Source organism: Chanos chanos, chromosome 12 (genome assembly GCF_902362185.1).
Source record: "Chanos chanos chromosome 12, fChaCha1.1, whole genome shotgun sequence".
Taxonomy (NCBI): Eukaryota; Metazoa; Chordata; class Actinopteri; order Gonorynchiformes; family Chanidae; genus Chanos; species Chanos chanos.
The window spans coordinates 3,981,535-4,002,344 of NC_044506.1; the positions used below are offsets into that span (position 1 = coordinate 3,981,535).

At 39.3% G+C, this 20,810-nt stretch overlaps 1 protein-coding gene across 1 annotated transcript; it reads right to left on the minus strand.

Moving 5' to 3' along the window:
- Nucleotides 1-965: 965 nt before the first annotated feature.
- Nucleotides 966-11,841, minus strand: LOC115825520 (class I histocompatibility antigen, F10 alpha chain-like). The gene is made up of 8 exons (XM_030789306.1): nt 11,820-11,841; nt 10,411-10,665; nt 10,004-10,279; nt 9,454-9,735; nt 6,135-6,264; nt 5,847-5,952; nt 5,465-5,639; nt 966-1,006 (listed from the first exon to the last, which is right to left on the minus strand). The coding sequence occupies exons 1-8, from the start codon at nt 11,839-11,841 to the stop codon at nt 966-968; spliced, it is 1,287 nt and encodes a 428-aa protein (XP_030645166.1).
- Between the last annotated feature and the right edge of the window lie 8,969 nt (nt 11,842-20,810).

Consider the following 20,810-nt stretch of genomic DNA (forward strand, 5'->3'; position numbering starts at 1 on the left):
GACAAATCAGACTGTGAAAACATATGAAGAGAGAAAATGACCTGTGATGATACTGATTGATAAGTTTATGAGTTTACAGCGTATGATCTGCCAAGAAAATGCAAACAAACAATTTTTTATTAATTAATGAATAATTAAATAATACTGAAATCCAGCAATAAGTCAGACAAACTTACCATTATGATTACAGCTCCACCTGAACATGAATCCAGATCCAACAATTACACAAAAAACCACAACAGGAATGACCACAGCTGTCACAATGGATGAGTCCTTTTCATGATCACAAATTATGTCCACAGTGCACAGTTTCTTTATTTCACAAAGTAAGCAGTGTAAAGAAATATGGACAATGTAAACATCCAAACTGGAATTTATTGTAATTATAACAGTGACCCCCACAGAGACAAGTATATGTATATGTGTATTTGAAATAGATGCATACAAATAACCAATTTTTAAAAATCCATTTTACATTTTAGATTTCTTCAGTCCTAATAAAATATGACCAGAAACACCAAAGATAACCACGTTAGAACAGACACCAGCTGACCATCCATACAGTTGAAAAACATAATTCTGTGTTGTGTACCTTAGTTCTGATTAAAATTGTGAATTTCATACAAATGTACAGGACATGTCCATTTGACAAAGAGCATAGTGACATGATTAAAACTGAGTGGTTCAAGCAAACAAAAACCAGTTCAGTATGACACCTCCCCCAACAGTACTTTTTCATAGTGGATGGAAAACAGAGAGTCACGTGGACTTTGTTTATGAGAGGTAAGTAGATTAAACTGAATTTTCTTGTATTTCAGGTTGTGAAATGGTGCCTGAAATATAAACAGTGAAGACAAAAGTGATGAGATGATTTGGTCAGACACTGTGTTGTAATTTTACCTGTATGGTCACTGAATATACCTGAGAAGGAAGGATACTCTGATAGTTGTACTTATTTACAGACATTAGGTCCAAGCACCTATTTCATTTTCACTTTTCTTTCCCTCTCTCTTGTAGAATATCTCCCCCATACTACACCTTCAGCACCATCTGCTGGACATTAGTATTTACAGCAATAAACACAACAGGTATCGACAGGGAAAATGAACAGAGGCAGTTCAGAGGATTGGCAGGAAAAGGAATGAATTTTAGGAAAGACAGTGACTGGGATAGAGAACACAAAAACAGAATGTACACAAAATATGCAAAAAACGAGACTGACTTGGAGAGAAAAAGATAATAATGGAACATACCTGCTGCTCAGGTGTTCATATGTGTGTCTGTATTTGGACAGGACACATTTGTAGACCCAATAAAAAAATAAAATCTAACCCAGAATAAAACTTCAACTCTTTAGTCTTAACTAATAGGCTTAGAGGTGATCCATTTTGTGCTGGAGGATGACTGGACCCCAACGAGTCGGCCCCAGAGCCGGCTGGACACATAAGCGAACTGATCGTCTAGTTAGGGCCCCTGTGGCCACCAGAGGGCCCCCAAGAGTGCTTGAAATGTCCTACTAGAGCACAAGAGAGGTTGAGGGTTTTTCTTTATATATTTTTGTTGATTTATTATGTTAATAGGCTGATGCAAGCACAGTCAGTCAGACTAACTGTAGGCTATAGTGCTCTCCTTTGCATCTATGGTGTAATATTGCAAAAAGGACATATCCTTGTGTTTATCTACGTTATTGGATTTTAATCACAGCTGATTACAACGGAGCAGGAGGGCCACAAATTCTGAGATTTCAAGAATAAGGTCGTAATATTGCGAGAATAAAGTCATAACTTTAAGAGAATAAAGTTGGAATTTTGCAGAAAAAAGTCATAATATTACGAGAATAAAGTTGTAATTTTAGGCTACGGGAAATATCAGAAGAGCAGCCTGCCGCCTGTGTTAAAATGAGGAATGAACCTGTAAACCTCTAATTGCTCAACAAGCAAAACTGCACTTACTGAACATTTAATGATCAGATGATCAAGTAAAGTCACCTGTTGACTGATGTGTGTAGCACGACACAAGGCCTGAGACAAAGAGTAGTTGCCAGAATCAGACTCTGCTGCCATTGACTGTCCTCTCATCTGTTTTGTTGACTGCTGGTAATATATCTTCCTAAAGATTAAGGCATTTTTTTAACCTTGAAATTTTACAATTTTATTTAAGTGATGTTATGATTTTTTTCCATAAAATTACGACTTTATTCTCATAATATTGTGACTTTTTTTCTCAGTTACATCCTTATTTTTGTAATATTATGACCTTGTTTTTCAAAATCTCAATTTCTCCCCCTCAGTGTGCCCTAACAGTCCGTCGCACTGTATGTTCTACACTTTTGCATGTTGCAAATTTTTTAATCCAAAAGCAATTAAAGTAGTTAAGTTGTTTACAGTAAATGCATTGTCTGCTGGTTCATTTTGTTACTTTTCAGTACACCGCGTTCAGTATGCTACTTAGTACTGTATCACTTTGAATATTAAAGTGCAAATTAACACTAGAGCACTATTGTGAGTTTGCTACCTTTTAAGATTAAAAACCATAGAGGGGTAGAAACATGCCAGGGTGACATTGGTATGAAGTAAGCTACACATCTACAACTAATAACACTGGTGAAGGGTGTGTTAGATTTACAGTGGGGGTGTGAATAATCAAGCATTGACAATAGTCAATAGTATTGGTGGCGGTGGGAGTCCCCCCAAATCAAATTCTGCTTAGGGCCCCATAAATGCTTGGGCCGGCCCTGGTCGGCCCCTTTTTCAGTGGAAGATGTATGACACCAGCTTTGCCAGAGTAAGCCGGGCAAAACCCCAGGACCTGACAGCATCCCGGCCAGAGTGCTGAAGACCAGTGCCATGGAACTCTCACCAATTCTTCTCTCACACTTCTGCAAATACTACCGCACAATACCCACCCTCCGGAAAACCTCAACCAAAATCCCAGTGCCCAAAAACCCCCGACCCACTGAACTCAATCATTTCTGCCCCATTGCCCTCACAGCCCTAATAATAAAGTGCCTGGAGAAACTGCTGCTACAGACCATCCTGTCAATTGTTAAACAAAAACTTGACCCCCTCCAATTTGCCTAGAGGACCAAGATGGGCACAGAGGATGCTGTGGCCTGCAGGCTGCATCTCCCCCACCAGGGCCTGGATTACCCGGGGACCTTCGCCAGGATCCTTTTTGTGGATTTCAGCTCTACTTTTAATACTATACAAAGGCACCTGATGATCCGGAAGCTACAGCAGCTCAACACTCCCCTCCCCATCTGATCCACCTCCTGCACAATATCCTCAGTCAGAGACGGCACACGGTTCAGGTTGGCACAACAACATCACCTGCGCTCACCACCAACACTGGAGCACCACAGGGTTGTGTGCTGAGCCCGTTTCTTTACATGCTGTACACCAATGACTGCACCATCCCCTCACCCACCACCACTTATCTCAAATACTCTGACAACACTGCCATTCTTACTCTTCTCACAGACAACATAACCAACATAGCTGTCAAGATAACAGGTCTCCCAACACCCAACCTCACAGAACTCAGTCGTAGGCCCATCACACACATTGCAATTACAAGAGCAGAGAACGTCACACAGCCACTCAACTGACATTTCACTTTACTGCCCTCTGGGTGCAGGTGCAGGTCCCTGAGGTGCAGGAGGGCTGGCTTTGTCAAAAGTCTGGTACCCACAGCTATAGCAGCCTGTAAAGGGCGGGCCAAGAGAAGGGCACAGAGACAGGAGTGGCAGTGCAGAATTTTGCTGTTTATTGGAGGAAGCATCAGTTCATTGTGAAAAAAAGAAGAAAATCCATTAAACTTTGCAAACTGAAAGTGAAACAAAATAAAGTCAAAAACAAAATAATTCTATACTACTAAACAAAGTCTGCTCTGGCCTCCAGAGGTCTAAAACCAGCAGAAACCAGTTTAGTCTTTTAGAAAAAATGAATAACCAGTGTTCTGGTACACCTGGACAACAGACAGTGACCCTCAACAGGGGCAAAAAAACAAGGGCAAAAAAAACAGGGACAAAAAGTTCCCACACACATACATATAATCTGGTGGCCAGCACCACACAACAGACAGAGGGGGTGACAAACAATAGAGCATGGCTAATATATAAATATATAAGGTTATAGTCAAACAAATGTATTAACTGAAATTTACATAATAATATTTAACAAATAATCTTATTAAAGAAAACAAACAATCACATTAAGAACAATTAGGAAACACAGGGTGATGTTTGGTCATCTCAGGTAATTAAAGATGGTATTTCCCTCCACTTTGCCTCTTGGAACTCAATAAATAGCCTGTGTTTCCACATGTACCCCTTTTCTTGATGGACGAACCTGGAAAGATGACTCAGGCAGGTAACAATGGATAAAGGTGAATTACAGAATCCCCCAGCAACTAAGTCTGTGCACTTAACTCAGAAACTGAAAGTAAATAAAAGGTTGTGGAAGACAAATGGTAGTTGGTGTTATTATATATTGCATATTCTATGTGTATGTGATAAATGAGGTGGAAACTAAACTGATGTAGTGGCCTATATGTGTGGCCATCACACACAGCCGTCACACAGCCCTAAACAGGATGACACACTGAGGGGGCCATGAGTCTTGTTTTCATGTCATTTTGCCTGTTGTCGTTGTGTGCCATTGTGTTGAATTCTATGTACTAGTGTATTGTATTCTATGAACTGCTATGGTCTGTTATGGTCTGTTATGGTCTGTTATGGTCTGCTGTGTGATGATAGATGTAAAGTGTGATCTTGATTCTCCCTCTGATCTACAGTGCTGTGGAAAAGAATTTCCCCCCCAGGGACAATAAAGTCTGTCTGTCTAACTAACCAACTAACTAATTAACTAACTATTCATCTTCAATATGAGAATACTACTCTTTGTTTGTCCTGGCTGTATAAATGAAAAGACAGAGAGAAGATAAATATTATGAATATTTCTCTCAACATATATAAATAAGGTTGTTAAAGCAACACACATGAGAGGTGAAAAAGAGTTTAAAAAACTGACAACCTGTGATAATGAATGATAATTTTACAGGATGCCAAGTACAAGATTGAAAACAATACTGAATATTAATTAATTCATTATTATGAGGAGTAAAATATATGAAATCCAAGAATATCTGAGGTTAATCAGATGTACCCACTTTTTCATTTGAAGCACCACCAGAACATGAGTCCAAATCCAAATACAGGTATTACCACAGCAATCACTCTGGATGAATCCTTTTTACCAGCTGTAGAAGTAAGATTAAATGACATCATTCATAGCTGTTCATGTAAAGCACTCACAAATTATAAAATCGGTCATTGTAATGTGAGTATTTACAGAATTTAAAATGAAAGGTGCATGATTAGAAAAGAAAAAAAAGAAAAAAATCTACTCATCTCTTGACAGTAGGTTCTTTCCCCAAATTTCTGTGATATTTCCAGATATGCTGCTATGTTGGACCACACAGCTGTAGTGATGTATGTCTGTGTGTTCTGCTGGTATCACAAGACTCTTTCTTGTCTGATAAGAACCATCTCCATTTGGTAACACTTTACCTTCAATAACCCCCTCAACCACAGGCTGTAAGGGCAGAGTTTCGCTTCTCAAAAGTCCTGACATCTGGAACTGTGGAATCAATGAACAAAACCACCACCAAAAAGAAAAAAAAAGACCATCAGCTGGTGGACATGTTATGTTAGGATCAAAATTATGCTGACTGCACAACGGACATGGAGTTCTTTGTGATTATAATTTGACCTGTTTGTAGTCTGTTTAAGGTGCTGCAAAGAAGAGGGCCATTCAATCTGCAAGTGAAGCCGCAGAGAAAGCCACCAGGTGGCTTCGGATCAAGAAGCCTGCTCCGTAAGCTGCTGCTGCGTACTGCTGCTGTGTCTGATGTTGAGAGACCCAAAACACCCGAGGATCCCAGGTCACATCACTGATGATGCGTATCACGTACCCAGAAGATGTATCCTCCGCATGTAAAAAAACAGCCACTGGATCAGGTTAAGTTTGCTTTACACAGTAAACTGCAGTTAGGCCTCAGGTCACAAGGTGAAGACTCATAAATTTTTTTCCTCACATTTTTCAGGTTTTGAATTGTTTTTGAGATTTCTTGACCTTGAGAGCTCACAGTTCTCACATATTTTGTCTGCCCTCCTGTTGGGCATTCCTGAGGAAGGCTGACCAAGATCTGGTGATGGGAATGATTCTGTGTCCACAGCACCTTCTCCTGTCTCTCCTTGCTCTGCTGGAGAGGTGGAAAGTGAACATAAATACTGGTTCTGTCAATACCTTAGCCATTTCTCAATATGCGTTTTTCTCTGTAGATGCATTCTTGTGGACTTGTGAAATGCCATCAGTCACTGCCACAGTACTGTTCCATTTCAAAGTTCACATCTAGCCAAGAACAGATCAAATACCCGGATGTGTTCTCAGTTCGTGGCTTTTATCAAGGATGCATCAGGAGGTGACTTCGTGGACTTGGGGAGTCAAATTCCCTAACTAAAGTTCCTCCCCAAGAAAGCTGCTGTTTCAAATGCACTTTTAGCGTACTGCATCCTTCCACGTCATTGGAAGTCCAGACTCCCAAGAACAGGTGTACGTACTTGGTGTATTTTGTATTGAGAAAAGGCTCTTGCTTTTATTCATCATGAGCGGTAACTGCTTCTGCACATGCTATGAGTGTTGTGTTAGGCAAGTTGCCAGTTTCACCCTCATACTCCATATCTAAACCATCACTATCACAATCACAGCCATTTGCATCTTTCTCCACCCGTATGAAACTATTCAGATAAAACTACGACAACCTATAAGTTCATTTATAAATCGCTTTTCAGTTGCAAGCACATAAACAACTCTTCTAGAGCTTTACAAACTCAAACAACAACAACAGCAACAAAAACAACTACAATTGCAAACAACTGGAAATGACTATATTGTAGATAACTGATACTTACCTTAAACAGACTACAAACAGGTCAAATTATAATCACAAAGAACTCCATGTCCGTTTTGCAGTCAGCATAATTTTGATCCTAACATAACATGTCCACCAGCTGATGGTCTTGATAAATTGTATTACTGATTGTAAAAAACTTCTAATGAAGAAATTGTATCACTTTGACACTAGAATATAATTTTTAAAGGATATGTACCTGTCAAGTTAAACTGTTTGAAGGCAGACTTCTGAGCTCACATTGGCTGTTTGTTGTTGTTGTTGTTGTTGTTGTTGTTGTTTTTCGCTCTCTGCAAGAACATTTATATCCCTCCAATCCAATCCTTCTAACACTAATTAGTCAAAAAATAAATCTTCAGACAGACTGATAATCAGGGGAGTTTGGAGGTGTCAGTTAACTCACAGGAGACTGGATGCATGTGGAAGTCTGGGTGACTTTATTAGACAGACTGATAATCAGGTGTCAGTTAACTCACAGGAGACTGGATGCATGTGGAAGTCTGGGTGACTTTATTAGACAGACTGATAATCAGGTGTCAGTTAACTCACAGGAGACTGGATGCGTGTGTATGTCTGGGTGACTTTATTAGACAGACTGAAAGCTATTGGGGTCAGGAAGACATTCTGGAGTAAACACAAGGATCAGACAGGAAGACAGGACTACACAGTTATAGGCTCAGATTTTAAGAGTCTTGAAAAAAGTTGTATCTGAACTACCTATGACTATCTTACAATTCTCCATCCATTTATCCATTTGCATTAGCAAAAAGTTGTGAATTCCATTTAGAATAGTAATTACAATAGCAGTGATAAAAAAGGTCTGAGATCTGAGATCTCTCTCTGGGCTATATTGTTACATGATATATTAAATGCATTCAGAGTGTTTCCACATATGGCTCCAATGCGCAGTCCTTACAAACCATCCACCACCATCCACAGGGTCACAGCAATTTCGTCTTAGACTACTGCAGATGTTTCCCATCAAATTCATCCAACTCAGCTAAGGCACCCAACAAAATCAAAAAGTAATTTTTATTTGAAATGCATTATCATTCTTACATTATTTTACTTTTAATCTGTATTGTAATATTACATTCATGATAAAACATCTGCACAGGTTCTTTAGTGTTATAAAATCTATAGAAGCTTTGGCTTCTATATAGATTGCGCAAAGCAAACACTGTGGACATCAGGTCGAGAGAAACATTGTAAAATTTACACGAGACAATTTCTGTCATGATTTAAAATAAAATCCCTCTCTCCTCTAGACAACTGTTGAAGACAATTTGAAATATAAGGCAGCTCAATATATTAGACTAGACAAGAAAATATTAGATCAGACGAGAGGTTGAAGTGAAAATGAAAAGCAATACACCTGAATTTTCAGATCTGGACACACAGGTGTACTGTTTTGTCTTTCAGATGTAATCTGTTTTATGAAGTGAATTCCAGTCAGGTCTTCACCAAAACAATTATTCAACATCTATGAGGTCTAACACACACACACACACACACACACACACACACACAAACACCACGCCCACATACACACATGCACACACACAAATTACAATTGGGTCATATTGTTACACTGTTTTCGTTGTTCTAGTAGTTACCTACATAGAGAGTGTTTGTACATCTTTTAAAACAGATATGTCTGTAAAACCAGCACATAACTCAAAGAAATGCAACACACAACTGAAAAACATCATTTTGCACTTTGTACCTTAATGTCCATATATATAAGTAGATATTTATTAAAAAAAAAAGTGACAATAGTCCACTGTTTTCACTGTGATCTCTGACACAGAAAAGACATACGTCTGCTGGTAACACAGCAGATGACCAAGAGTTAGAAGCAGAGATAGAGATGCTCCTGTTTGCAGGGGAAGGCGGGTCACTCATTCACAACATGAGAATAGTCCTACATGAGTCAGATGACTGTATGAGAGAGGGAAAAGGAAGGAGAAGTAAAATGTTGGAGGGAGGAAATGGTTCTCACACCATAAACACGATAAACTGAGAAAACAATCAGATAGAAGGGGGACATATGGTTTGAAAACTTACCTGTGATGAATATAAATAATTCTACAGAATGCCAACTGCAAAAAAGAAAAATTGCAGATTAGTCAATGGCTAATAAAACACATAAAAATGAAGAATAACAGAGATTGATCAAATATACTCACCCCTATGTTTATAGCACCGCCAGAACCAGAGTCCAAATCCAATCATTGCAAAAACCCCCAAAACAACAGGTATCACCACAGCAAACACGACAGATGAGTCCTTTTCACCAACTGTGGATTTAAAACAAGATAATTTAGTCTTATTCATTTTTGTTCAAGGGAAGCACATACACGAGACAGAATATGTTTGCCTACCTAAAGTTAATATTTACAATTTTCAGAATTAAATTTAAACTGACAAACCCAGGAACAAAAGTTAAGTGATAAATGAGTATTGGATTCAGTATCTTACCCCAAGCCTTGGTGATATTTCCAGATATGCTGCTATGCTGGACCACACAGCTGTAGTGATGTATGTCTGTGTGTTCTGCTGGTATCACAACACTCTTTCTGGTCTGATAAGTACCATCTCCATTTGATAGCACTTTGTTTTCACTATCCACCTCCTCAACCACAGGCTGCATGTCTGACCCAAACCACTGAACCTGCACTGTTCGTGGGTAGAACCCAGTCACATGACATGTGATCTCTGTGAAGGCAGAGTTTTTCTTCTCAAATAATCTGACCTCTGGAACTGTGGAATGAACAGATAACACCACTAACAAGAAATGTAAACTTAATTACTTTTAGTTCACTTTGTAGACTGCTGTGTTGTAAACTTCATTTACAGGATGCTGTAGTAAAGCTGTTTAGAATTTATATATTTTACATTTTATATTTTACATTTACATTGTTTTCCTTTTTTCATGCTCTTCTCAATTAAATTCAGCTTGTGAAAGAGAACAGCTCTACTCCTCTTACACATAAGTTATGAACTCCAAATGTGAGCTTTGAAATTTTACCTCTCTTCATGCGCAGGCTGGGGGCATGTCGGAGGAACTCCTTAATTCCTTCAACACAGTTCGTACGGTAGAAATAGTCAAGTAATTTAAGATTGGTTTGATCCCTCTCCCTCATTCTCTTGTAGAGGACTGCTTGTGGAACCGCTGCTATGAATGTTTTACTCTCAATATCAAGGCTTACGAAGTCCTTGCCATTAAATGCATGAGTTAAAAAGGCTTGTGCAGTTCCGTCAGGATGGAGGTCACATCCACCGTAGGCCTGATAAATGGAAGCACCTAAAATTTTGAAAAGTCTTTATAAGCTCAAATTCATCACTTAAATGAATAAGAAATATTCAATATTAAAAAATAGTTAGTCCACAATATTTTTTTTTCTTTTCTTTTATTAAATGGAATAGGCCATTTACCTGTGACATTAAACTGCTGTGCGGCTGATTTGAGACCTTTCACTATTTTGAGGTTGTCCATTTCTGCTGTGTTAACTAAGAAGTCCCAGTATTGCTGTCCCATTGTGTTGTTCAGCCAATCAGGGACAGGTATCACACCTTTCATATTACTGTCATAGTAGAAGACTGGCACATCATCCACAGTCATTAACTCAAAGTAATCTGGCAAGTCAAAGCCTTGGGATGCAACAAGATACAAGTGCAAAGAATGCACATCTGTAAAATATAAAAGAATTCGCCATAAGACTATGACCATAGACTATAGCCCTGCAACCCCCAAAGATGAAAACACTCTGTGATCCAACAAAGCAACATTTATGTTAATGAACTTTTGTAAAATGTAAGGGAATTCACTGTGACACTGTCCACACTGTTCACTATAAGACATTACAATCCCATATCACAGCACTTAACCTAATTAACTTTGGTTAAATATATGAGAATTCAGGACAAGACTGTGACCTTAACTGCAATTAATTAAAGAAAAATACATTTAAAAATGAAAATAAATTTTCCATGCTGCACAAAACACTGGCTAGAGCTCTGTGTGTGTGTGTGTGTGTGTGTGTGTGTGTGTGCGTGTGCGTGTGTCTGCAAACGTGAGTACAGTAAATAGATTGCATGGGTTCTAGCTACCCTGGAGAATTTACCAATTTTTTTTTTTTTCCACTTTTGCTGACTGCATTAAACAAGTAGCAGAGACAGGGGTTGGCTGTCACACCTTTTCACTTCATGTGTATTTCTCAGCATCACCGTATCTTACTCAACACATTGTAACACTGATTGCTTGCCTGGTTTAAAATATAAACATCTATTTTAACAGAAAATCATCAGCATTTTGTAACCGTGGCAGCATCATTCATTCTACATTCATGCTGTTTCAACAGTGTTGGTTGAAGCATTGTAGCTAACTATCTATGGTTTTATTGTTGTAGGCATTTTTAAGACTGCCAAATCTGAGTACATACTTGACAAAGAGCATGTAATCAAATCTGAATAGAAGAAATTTTGAATACTGCAGGACAATTACAAAGTAGTCATTTGGGCCAGTTACCTCAACATTACCTGTGAAGAGCTTCAATTCTGCAGCACATTGGATAACATTGGAAAAAATAATTGAGAAAACAGTGTAACGTGCGAGGTTTTAGGTAGGTAAGACAGAATGATAAACTCTACTGATTAAACAATGTTTAATGCATAAATACCTAAGAGCAGTGGTTCTCAGCTTCAGTCCTGAGGGCCCACTGTCCTGCACTTCTTTGTTTTAACTCTCCTGATTCCACTGATCAATTAATCATCAAGCCCTTGATCATCTCAATTAACTGTGATAATGAAGAGTTAAAATAAAGACGTGCAGGACAGTGGCCCACCAGGACTGGAGTTGAGAACCATTGCCTTGAGTTACGACTCTCCTGTCTTCACCAATCCTACTGCGCTCCGTCAGTCAACCAATTTAACGTCAATGTGTCATTTCACAGATTGACCACCAGAGGGAGATGGACGACAACACCAGGCTTGGCCACTTTAATTCACATGATTATTAGTTTTATTCGGTCATCATTTTTATTTGTTGTCTAGAGAACTTAAGTTTCTTGTGTTTCATTATTTAGCGTCCAGTCCTACAGTAATCCTGTCTCGAGTTCCCTGTCAGTCGCTACTCTTCACTTTGTGCAGTATTTTGCACTTTAATTTCTGGTAATCCTAAATCACCAGTAAACCTTCACAAATTTTATCTGATGTCTTTGTGTTTCCTGGGTTGACTCCGCAAGTGGACTCATATCACCTCAGTGACTCTTAGAAGCTAGATCTGCCTGCTCCCATGTGATATCACCTTTCATTTTCTTCTCAGAACAGCAGGGCCGGCTGCAGGGTGCATGGACTGAGGAGGCATTTGAGATTTGCAGGGGGGGCAAACGTGTACATTATGACTAGGCTCAGGGCTGGGTAATATAGCTGAAAAATCACGATAAATGTCTAATTTCAGTCGATATCCATAATTATTGATCATTTTAATGATCTATTTTTAAAAATTACCAGGAGAAAAAAGGTTGAATTTAACCACTGTATTGTGTACGACTGAGTATTAGCACCGCATTGAGGGGGAAAATGTGCGATTTCGAGAATAAGGTTGCAATATTACGAGAATAAAGTCGTAACTGAGAGAAAAGTCATAATATTAACAGCGTAAAGTTGTAATTTATTAAGGATAAAGTCCTACTGTTTCAAGAAAAAATCATAACATTACGAAAATAAAATCGTAACAAAAGAGGCAATTTCCTCCAAGTCTGTGTGGTTCTTTCTTCAGAATAGACAGTTTCTTGCACAATCTTTTCAAAGTCCGGATAGTGCTGATGTGCCAAAAGATCAAGTATTTGGTTATTTGTGAATCCCGTACCAACGCATAACTTCACGTTTGGGGTTTGTTAATGCAACCGAAATTAGTGTATTCCTTAGGTGCTTTCCTGGCGGTTTGCATTTAATGCATTAAAGTCAAACTATCGAAAATTCTGTCGAACAGTTTTCGTATTGCTATTGATGAAGTGTCTATTCCGGTACATATCGCTATCCTTTCGTCTCCCAGGCTTAAGGCTACAGTTAAAACTGAAGGGGCAAAAATTATATTTGAGAGGCAGAGACCCCTTTCGCCCCCCTTCGGTGGCGCCGGCTCTGCAGACCACTTAAATAATGGCCTGCGAAAATACTGAAAAATCAAAAATATTTTTTAAGTGAGACACCCCACCGTCTTGAAAATAACAAGAGTCCTGTAGTAGAACAATCCTGGCCTCAGTCATGGAGAGAAATCAAGGTGTTTTTCTGATGCATTAGAATTGCTTTACTTATTAATTGCCACTATGTGTTTTTTCCTGTACGGACGAATAAACTATTTTTTACATAAAGTCGTCTTAAAAGTAGGCTAAAATACAAGGGTGGGGGGGGAACAGGCCATTGATTCGTAATAAGCAATAAATATGGTGTCACACCTGATTTTAACACGACGTTAAGACCAATTTGCGACTTGCAGGCAGAGGTCATCAAACATATATGTTTAATTTGGTGTGAAATTTTAAGATTTTTGCACACTCACCTCCAAAAGATGGTTGAAGAAATGTTAAGACAATACAGAAGCACAAAAATGTCCTCATTTTGAGCTCTTGATTTGCTGTATTTTAACACGTCCGAGAAACGCAGGACTGTAGGATGTTGAAGAGAAAGCGAAAGAAAAAAAATAAGGGTGGCTCTGTGAATTCAGTTAGAGTGTTCGAGTGATTTAGGCTGTGGATAGTTGTCTTTATTAAATTATTCTAAAAACGTTTCTAATGAAAAGAATAACCGATTATCATCCGTCATTGCAACAACACATGTCACTTAAAGTCCTCCATTGCATCTTTGCAATTGCACAGAAACCGTCAGCTATTGTGTATAAGAACCCAAACCGGGCATGGCGTTTGTTTGGTTCTTCATAACTCATCCACTTACTGACCGTGGCATAGTTGGTTTTGGTTTGGTTGGTTTTATTAGTTTGAAATGCTCATAGTCCTTAAATGGAAAAATCGTAAGAAAAATAACTATTGGTTCGCAGTCGATAAGGTGGTGCTCTGCTGTGCTAAGTTTAACTCCTCCAGCAGCACTTTCCCACTGTGGGTGGGTGGTAAAACAGAAAGTCAATTGGGATTTGTTTATGAGAAATAAATACATTAAACTGAATTTTCTTGCATTTCAGGTTTTGAAGTTGGAGCTGAAATATAAGCAGTGAAGAAAAAGGTGGTGAGATGTCTTGGCCAGACACCATGCTGTGAATTTACCTGCAAGGTCACTGAAGACACCCGAGAAAAAAAGAATACTCTTACGGTTGTACTTATACGGTTGTACTTACAAAGGCCGACTAGAAACACAGTTATGATAAGCACCACTCCATCAGACCATAGCCTGAGCTGAAGCCTGGAGACTCTGTAGCACTATAGCTTGACAGTGAGAATGGTTAGACCACTGCTGCTACAGTTGTGCAAAAGAGTAACACTCCAAGATCCTACTTAATTTGTGCTGAGAGAGGGGTTTTTCCAAGAAATAGGAGGCATCTGCATCTCCTGACCCCACCGGTTCATTTAAGTTCCAAGTTCAAGACTGAAATGGTTGAAAAGGGATACATCAATCTTTTATAAGAGGACTGAACAGTTTATTTCTTATTCAAATTTGGAAGAGGCTTAGACATAGAAAGTCAACAGGAAATTATTTTATTATTTCAGTATTTTCATTGTTGGCTATGTCTGAGTTTAATTTAATTTCTTCCCTTTCAGTAATGTCTCGCTGACTCAAAGAAAGGAAGATGTAATGTAATGACACATGAATGCACTAGTTACTACAGCACACCCATAATTAAGTACTGCAGCCAGTTGTCAAGACAACTATAAAAGTTCCGTCTGTATGAAAGTACGCTCAACACACTTGTTGTTCTCTCTAACTATCTATAATCTTCTCTAAAATCTTTTATATGAATCAATTAAATGTTTAAAAAATAGAGATCCCCAATCTCCAGATGATTGCTAAACAAACAAACAACAAGACGTCAAGCAGTCATGCTCTATTTACTTAGTGTAGCAGAGGTTTTGGTTTTTTTTTCTTTTCTGGACACCAACGTGTTGATTCTGTGCAGCCTACATAAACATAAAACACAGACGAAGCAAAATCTATCTACTTCATTCATAATCGGTGTGTAATAAATAGTAAGTCACAGCGATATTTAACACGACGTTAGGATTTGAGACTTGCATGCAGAGGCTAGAAATATGTATTATTTACAACCTGGTCTCATGGGATATACGTACCTGTACCTGGGAGTATGTTTTTGTGGCTCTGCAAAAAAGTGGTCAGAGGTATGTATATCTGATGAGACTAGGTAGATTATTTATGTTGGTGTAAAGTTTTAAGATTATAACACACTCAATAATAATAAATAAGCAGTTCCTTGTTGTTTTATATGTTTCATATGTTGTACAAAAAGTGAGAAAAGGCAAGGAAAAACAAAAGAAAAAAGAAAATAAAAACTACTGAAATGGGGGAGGGGGGGCAATTAAACATTTTAGTGATTTTATGGATTGGTTAGACAAACATGCATACATACACAGATGTATATACATACATGCAAACATGCACATACATACATACATACATACATACATACATACATACATACAGACAATGGATTGACAGATAAATGCTGTAGTTCCAAGTATCTCACAACAAAGACAGAGAATATGACAATTAAAAATAAAAAACAGTACCAGAGAGGAGAAAATCCATTGACTGCCATCTCTGTAGAGCAGTCAAGCATTCCTGAGAAATGTATATTCATGTGTATATTCGTTTCTGGGACAGTGATGCCATCATTGCTTGGGAGTTCAGTATCATCCCTATGAGCTGCGTTGTTTGTGATGGCAACATGTTGCTCTTTTCTTTTTTCTTTGCTTGCTTACGGTGCTCACAATGAACAATGTGTGTGTGTGTCTGACTGCCTGCTCCCTGGTGGGAGTACACACCAGCCAGTTGTCTAAGTAAGACAGTATTTTTAAATCCCTGGGATTTCAGGGGTAACAAAGTGGCCTGCATGCATCTTGTGAATGTTCTTGGGGCCAAGGAAAGGCCAAATGGAAGAACCATGAACTGATAAATTGTCTCCTGAAATGCAAAACAGAGAAATCTTCTGTGCTCTGGCGCAATTGGGTTTTGAAAATAAGCATCTCTTAGGTCCACCGAAATGAACCATTCTTCTCTGCGAACACTGTGGAGATCATCCGCAGTATGCAGCATGCAGAAAGGACCTTTAGGAACTTGTAAAACTGCCAGAGGTCCAGAATTGGTTGCTGGCTGCTGTCTTTCTTCGGAACTATGAAATAAACTGAGTAAAATTCCTCCACTTCAATCTGAGGGGGTACAATTTCTATTGCATCTCTGTCCAAGAGAGAGTTGATACTCCTTGGGAGAAATAATGCTCAACCTGGGTCACGAACATCAGTGACCCGTTGGAATTGCAGCCTGCACCCTTTTTTCCATTGTGTGCACGACCCGCAGCTCTTTTGCAGATTTTCTCCAACATGGTAGCTGTTGAGCTGATGTGATTTCTGTCACCAGCCAGTGCCTGTCAGCGTTGAGCTTTTCTCAGTCTACCATCAAAGGCGGGACATCGTTGGTGAGCCTGAATGGGTGGTCTTGTGCGTCACTCTTGGGGGCTCTGAGGCTCAAAAATGAAAGGGGTCTGTGCGTGCTGTCATGCTGATGTGCTTCAGACAGAGAAATATGGCAGTCCAGTACATCCTTCACAGCTGGTCCAAATATGTGGACAGGAACAAGATGCTCACAGGGTACTGAGATCACAGTTTCAACAGTGCTGTGTTGAAACACAGCATTTAAAGCAGCAGTAGAGAGGACATTATAGTCATAATCTGCTTCAGATGGTAAATGTTCAGGCATATTAGATGAAGTGATGGGATGAACTGCACTCTTATTTAATTACCACAGAAGCGATTTTATTTGCTCCATGTCAGATGACAGAGATTCTACGTGCTGAGCTAAGCCAAGTGTGGACATTTACTTTTTATGAGCCACTGCAGAGTTGTCTGCATTGGTCATGCATTGGTTAATGAGAGCTTTGTGCAGGTGATCCAAGCCAATTCATGATGGGTAAAGATAATGGTTTTTATAAGGTCCTAATCTATTAGGGCACTGGGTACACTGTGTTGGTTCTCAGGGTCCCAGTTCTCTCTGGTATTTTGTTCGTTTGTGTGATCACACTGAGAAACAGGCAACTTTGATGAGGAAGACCACAAAGGTGTCTGAGAGAGCTCTCAGAGCTAGTTACCTAGTAGCTGAACTTGTGGCCAAATCAAAAAAAAGCCGCACACTGTGACAGAGACAGTAATATTACCGGCCCGCAAAGCTATTGTGAAAACGATGCTTGGCCCGGATGCCATTAAAGAAATGGCCAAAGTGCCCCTCTCGGATAACAAGATTGCCAGATGCATTGATGACATGTCTGCAGACATCGAAATTGTTGTTTTGGAGAAGATGCGTTCCAGTGGGAAATTTGCATTGCAGCTTGGTGAATCGACGGACATCGGTGGACATGCTCTCAGCCAATGTGCGCTTTGTGGACGGAGACACCATCAGAAGAAATTTCCTTTTTTGCAACAGGGAAGGAAATTTTTCGGGTCACATCAGAGTACCTTGAACAAGGAGGACTTCCGTGGGACAGCTGCGTGAGTATCTGCACTGATGGAGCAGCAGCTATGGTTGGGCACACCAAGGGCTTTGTTGGCAAACGTTGTGTTCACACACTGCAAGGCACAGGCATACACTGACCCCCCAGGCATCATGTAATGAGCTATCATGTTATGCCCACAGCATAGAAATACCAGTAATGGCACTACCATGTTTATGCAAGAGTATTTAATTTAGTTTTCTATCTCTCCAATACAAGTGTGGTGTGCCAGCCAAGCCCGGTAACTTAAACTTGTGCATGAGCTTTCCCCGATACTTATCATTCATGCCTGTTGATTTCCCACGGACTTCACATCGATGATTTAGAGTTGTCCATTGCTTCCCTCCTTATCCATATTAAAACTGCAATGATCCGCAAAACAATTGCTGAAAATAAAAGGCATTAAGTTTCCCGTACTTAACAACTTCTTGGGCAACAGTTTGGCCAAAGCCAAGGGAAGAAAAAAACATGATAAACTGTTAAACAGACACTTTCTTTTGTTTTTCATTAATGTCCATGATTTTTTCAGTAATGTATTTTCCAGCACTGGAAACCCCCTTGGTCAGTTCAGCTTCTTCAACTTTCTGTGCCTTTGGAGTTTTGGAAATAATCTGAAAATACATAACATTTTCTAATTACATTGCAAAGCAGAGAGGCACCCTTCAGTACACAGCATGCAAATTACTCTCACTTGCACAAGGTATATGAGTTTGGTGGTGCTGTTCTTCATAATCTGACAGTGTGAAATGTTCGTTGCACACATGGATTAGCAACTGTACAGACAGATTCACCGTCCAGCATATTCTATTGCCCCCAGCCAGCAAAACAGCATGGCTTCCACTTCCCTTTAACTCTTTATATCTCTACATGATGCCATGGGAAGCACTGTGTAGCAACACCCCCCAAACAAATTTTATGGCTCAGAATCTTCTGGGTTAAAAGAACACAATTAATCAGCAAATAATAAAATACATTAGAATTGAAGGATAACTGAGGATGATTGTCCGTGCTCACCCTTAGAGGTACAGTGCCCCCAGCTTCACAATACATTCGCACAAATAAGAAAGAGTATGAAACCAAACGTGATGTATACTCTATTGAGATCTAGAGCATTTTTTTTTATTTCAGTTTACAGTTACAAAGCGAAACAGTTTGGAGGCATATGACACTCTTCATACTTACAATCCTCAATTCTCAAACAGTGAAACCATATATCAAGGTGAGAATGAAAGATGTGCCCTTTGTACCTGGGTGTATCTGAGTTGGGGCAATACTGTTCCTATCTTATCATCTAGCAGCAGAGATAGGCTTATTATTGTTTTCTGAAGATGCATTCTGTGTATTTCCTTGTTTTTCTCCAGTTCAAGTGCATTATATACCATCTGCCACCAAGTACAGGGTCAGTGAAGTCTTATCCTAGTTAAGTACAAATGCTTAAGATGCAAGTACTTTGTTTGAATCAGATTTTATTTGTATTGTGTTAAAAATAAATAAGGTCAGTCGTATCTGTATTGTCACATGATATCTAGGCTTTTTTTTTTTAAATTCATTCAACAAAATAAGCACTCCAAACAAGCATATATGATGTAATAAATCACTTTCCTCTTTGGAGATATTTTGCCATTGTAACATAACACCTGTTGTCTGCATGAACTAAATTAAACATTATGCCAGGTAAACAAGTAGGTGAGGGTGTTTAAGTGGGAAACAGAAGAGACAGTAGCCCACCAGAGCCCTGGGTTTGATCCTGGGCCTCTGCGGTGACTTTGGTTTGGCAAGGGCTCCGCATGCACACAGTTGTTGGTGTTTGTGGGCGAGCAGGGGATCACATCCCTGTTACTCCTATTGTTTGGTAGAGGTGCCAGGTTAATGGTGGGCAGATCTGGCTAGGAGACATATGGAAATCTTTTGAAAACTCGGGGAAGCAGTGAAGAAAACTTTCCAATTTTCAATATAATGGTAGTGCAGTCACAGATCATGGAGGGATTTTGATGCAAGGTTTGGGAGCCTGAGGCAGAAGGATTTCATCCCGATCTGGATTAGTTGTGAGTGTTTATGGTAGAGAGTGGTGCGGGCTCTACCACAAACACCGTAGGGTTTGCTTGGCCCCACAAAATGATACAATATATGAAGGAATCAGTATGCATGAAACAGTTGCAGAATGTAAACAATTTTTATTGTGCAAACTGCAGCGTAGTAAAAAGAAAACATAAAAATAAAGAGATATGCCAACAACTTTAACATTGCTACCTTTTTAAAACAAAATATTTTAAGATTGTTCTATAAACACTATAAACTTACCTAAAATACTCAAAGTGTGTAAGTATTCAAAGCAATATTTCTCTAAAATTCTATTGCACAAGTAAGAAACAAGCTTAATATTAAATCACAGTATGTTATCCTTCAAGCCAAGGTATTCAAGTGTTAAACTGCCTGTTGATCAGTTACAATTCCCTTGTGTCTCCATTTAACAAAAAAAAAAAATCCAAATTTTAATGTGCATCAATATTATCCTTCAAGGTACAGTATTCAAAAGGGCTATATTTCTCAGCCATTACCAACACCCAGTATGCAAATGTCACTGTTCTGAATTTGTGTGTGTGTGTGTGTGTGTGTGTGTGTGTGTGTGTGTGTGTGTGTGTGTGTGTGGGCGCCCCGTGCCGCTCCCAGTAAGATGCCCCCCTGAACGACTGCCCATGTCGCCCATGCCTAAATCCACCCCGTTGGGAAATTAAAACTGGTGTCCTGGATGAACCGGTGTAATGCCCAGCACTGATTTTAACCCTAACCCATAAATGCCCACACCACATCTGGGTTTATGAATGCTTTTGGGGTTTCTGGTGTCGTATGAAATAGGAGATGGAAACATTCATGAGTAAAGGTCATATTTAATCTTTCTTTTACTGATCAGTGTTTCCTGGTTCATCTACTCCAACAGATCACTCCCGATGTGAGTGGACAGTAAAACAGTTTGATAGACTTAGACTTTGTTGATAAGGGGAAGTGAGATTAAACTGAAGTTTCCCATGAAGCAGAGACTGAAATATGAGCAGGGACCAAAAAAAGGTGCTGAGACAGTTCCTCAAAGCCCTGAGTTGTTGTGAATTTA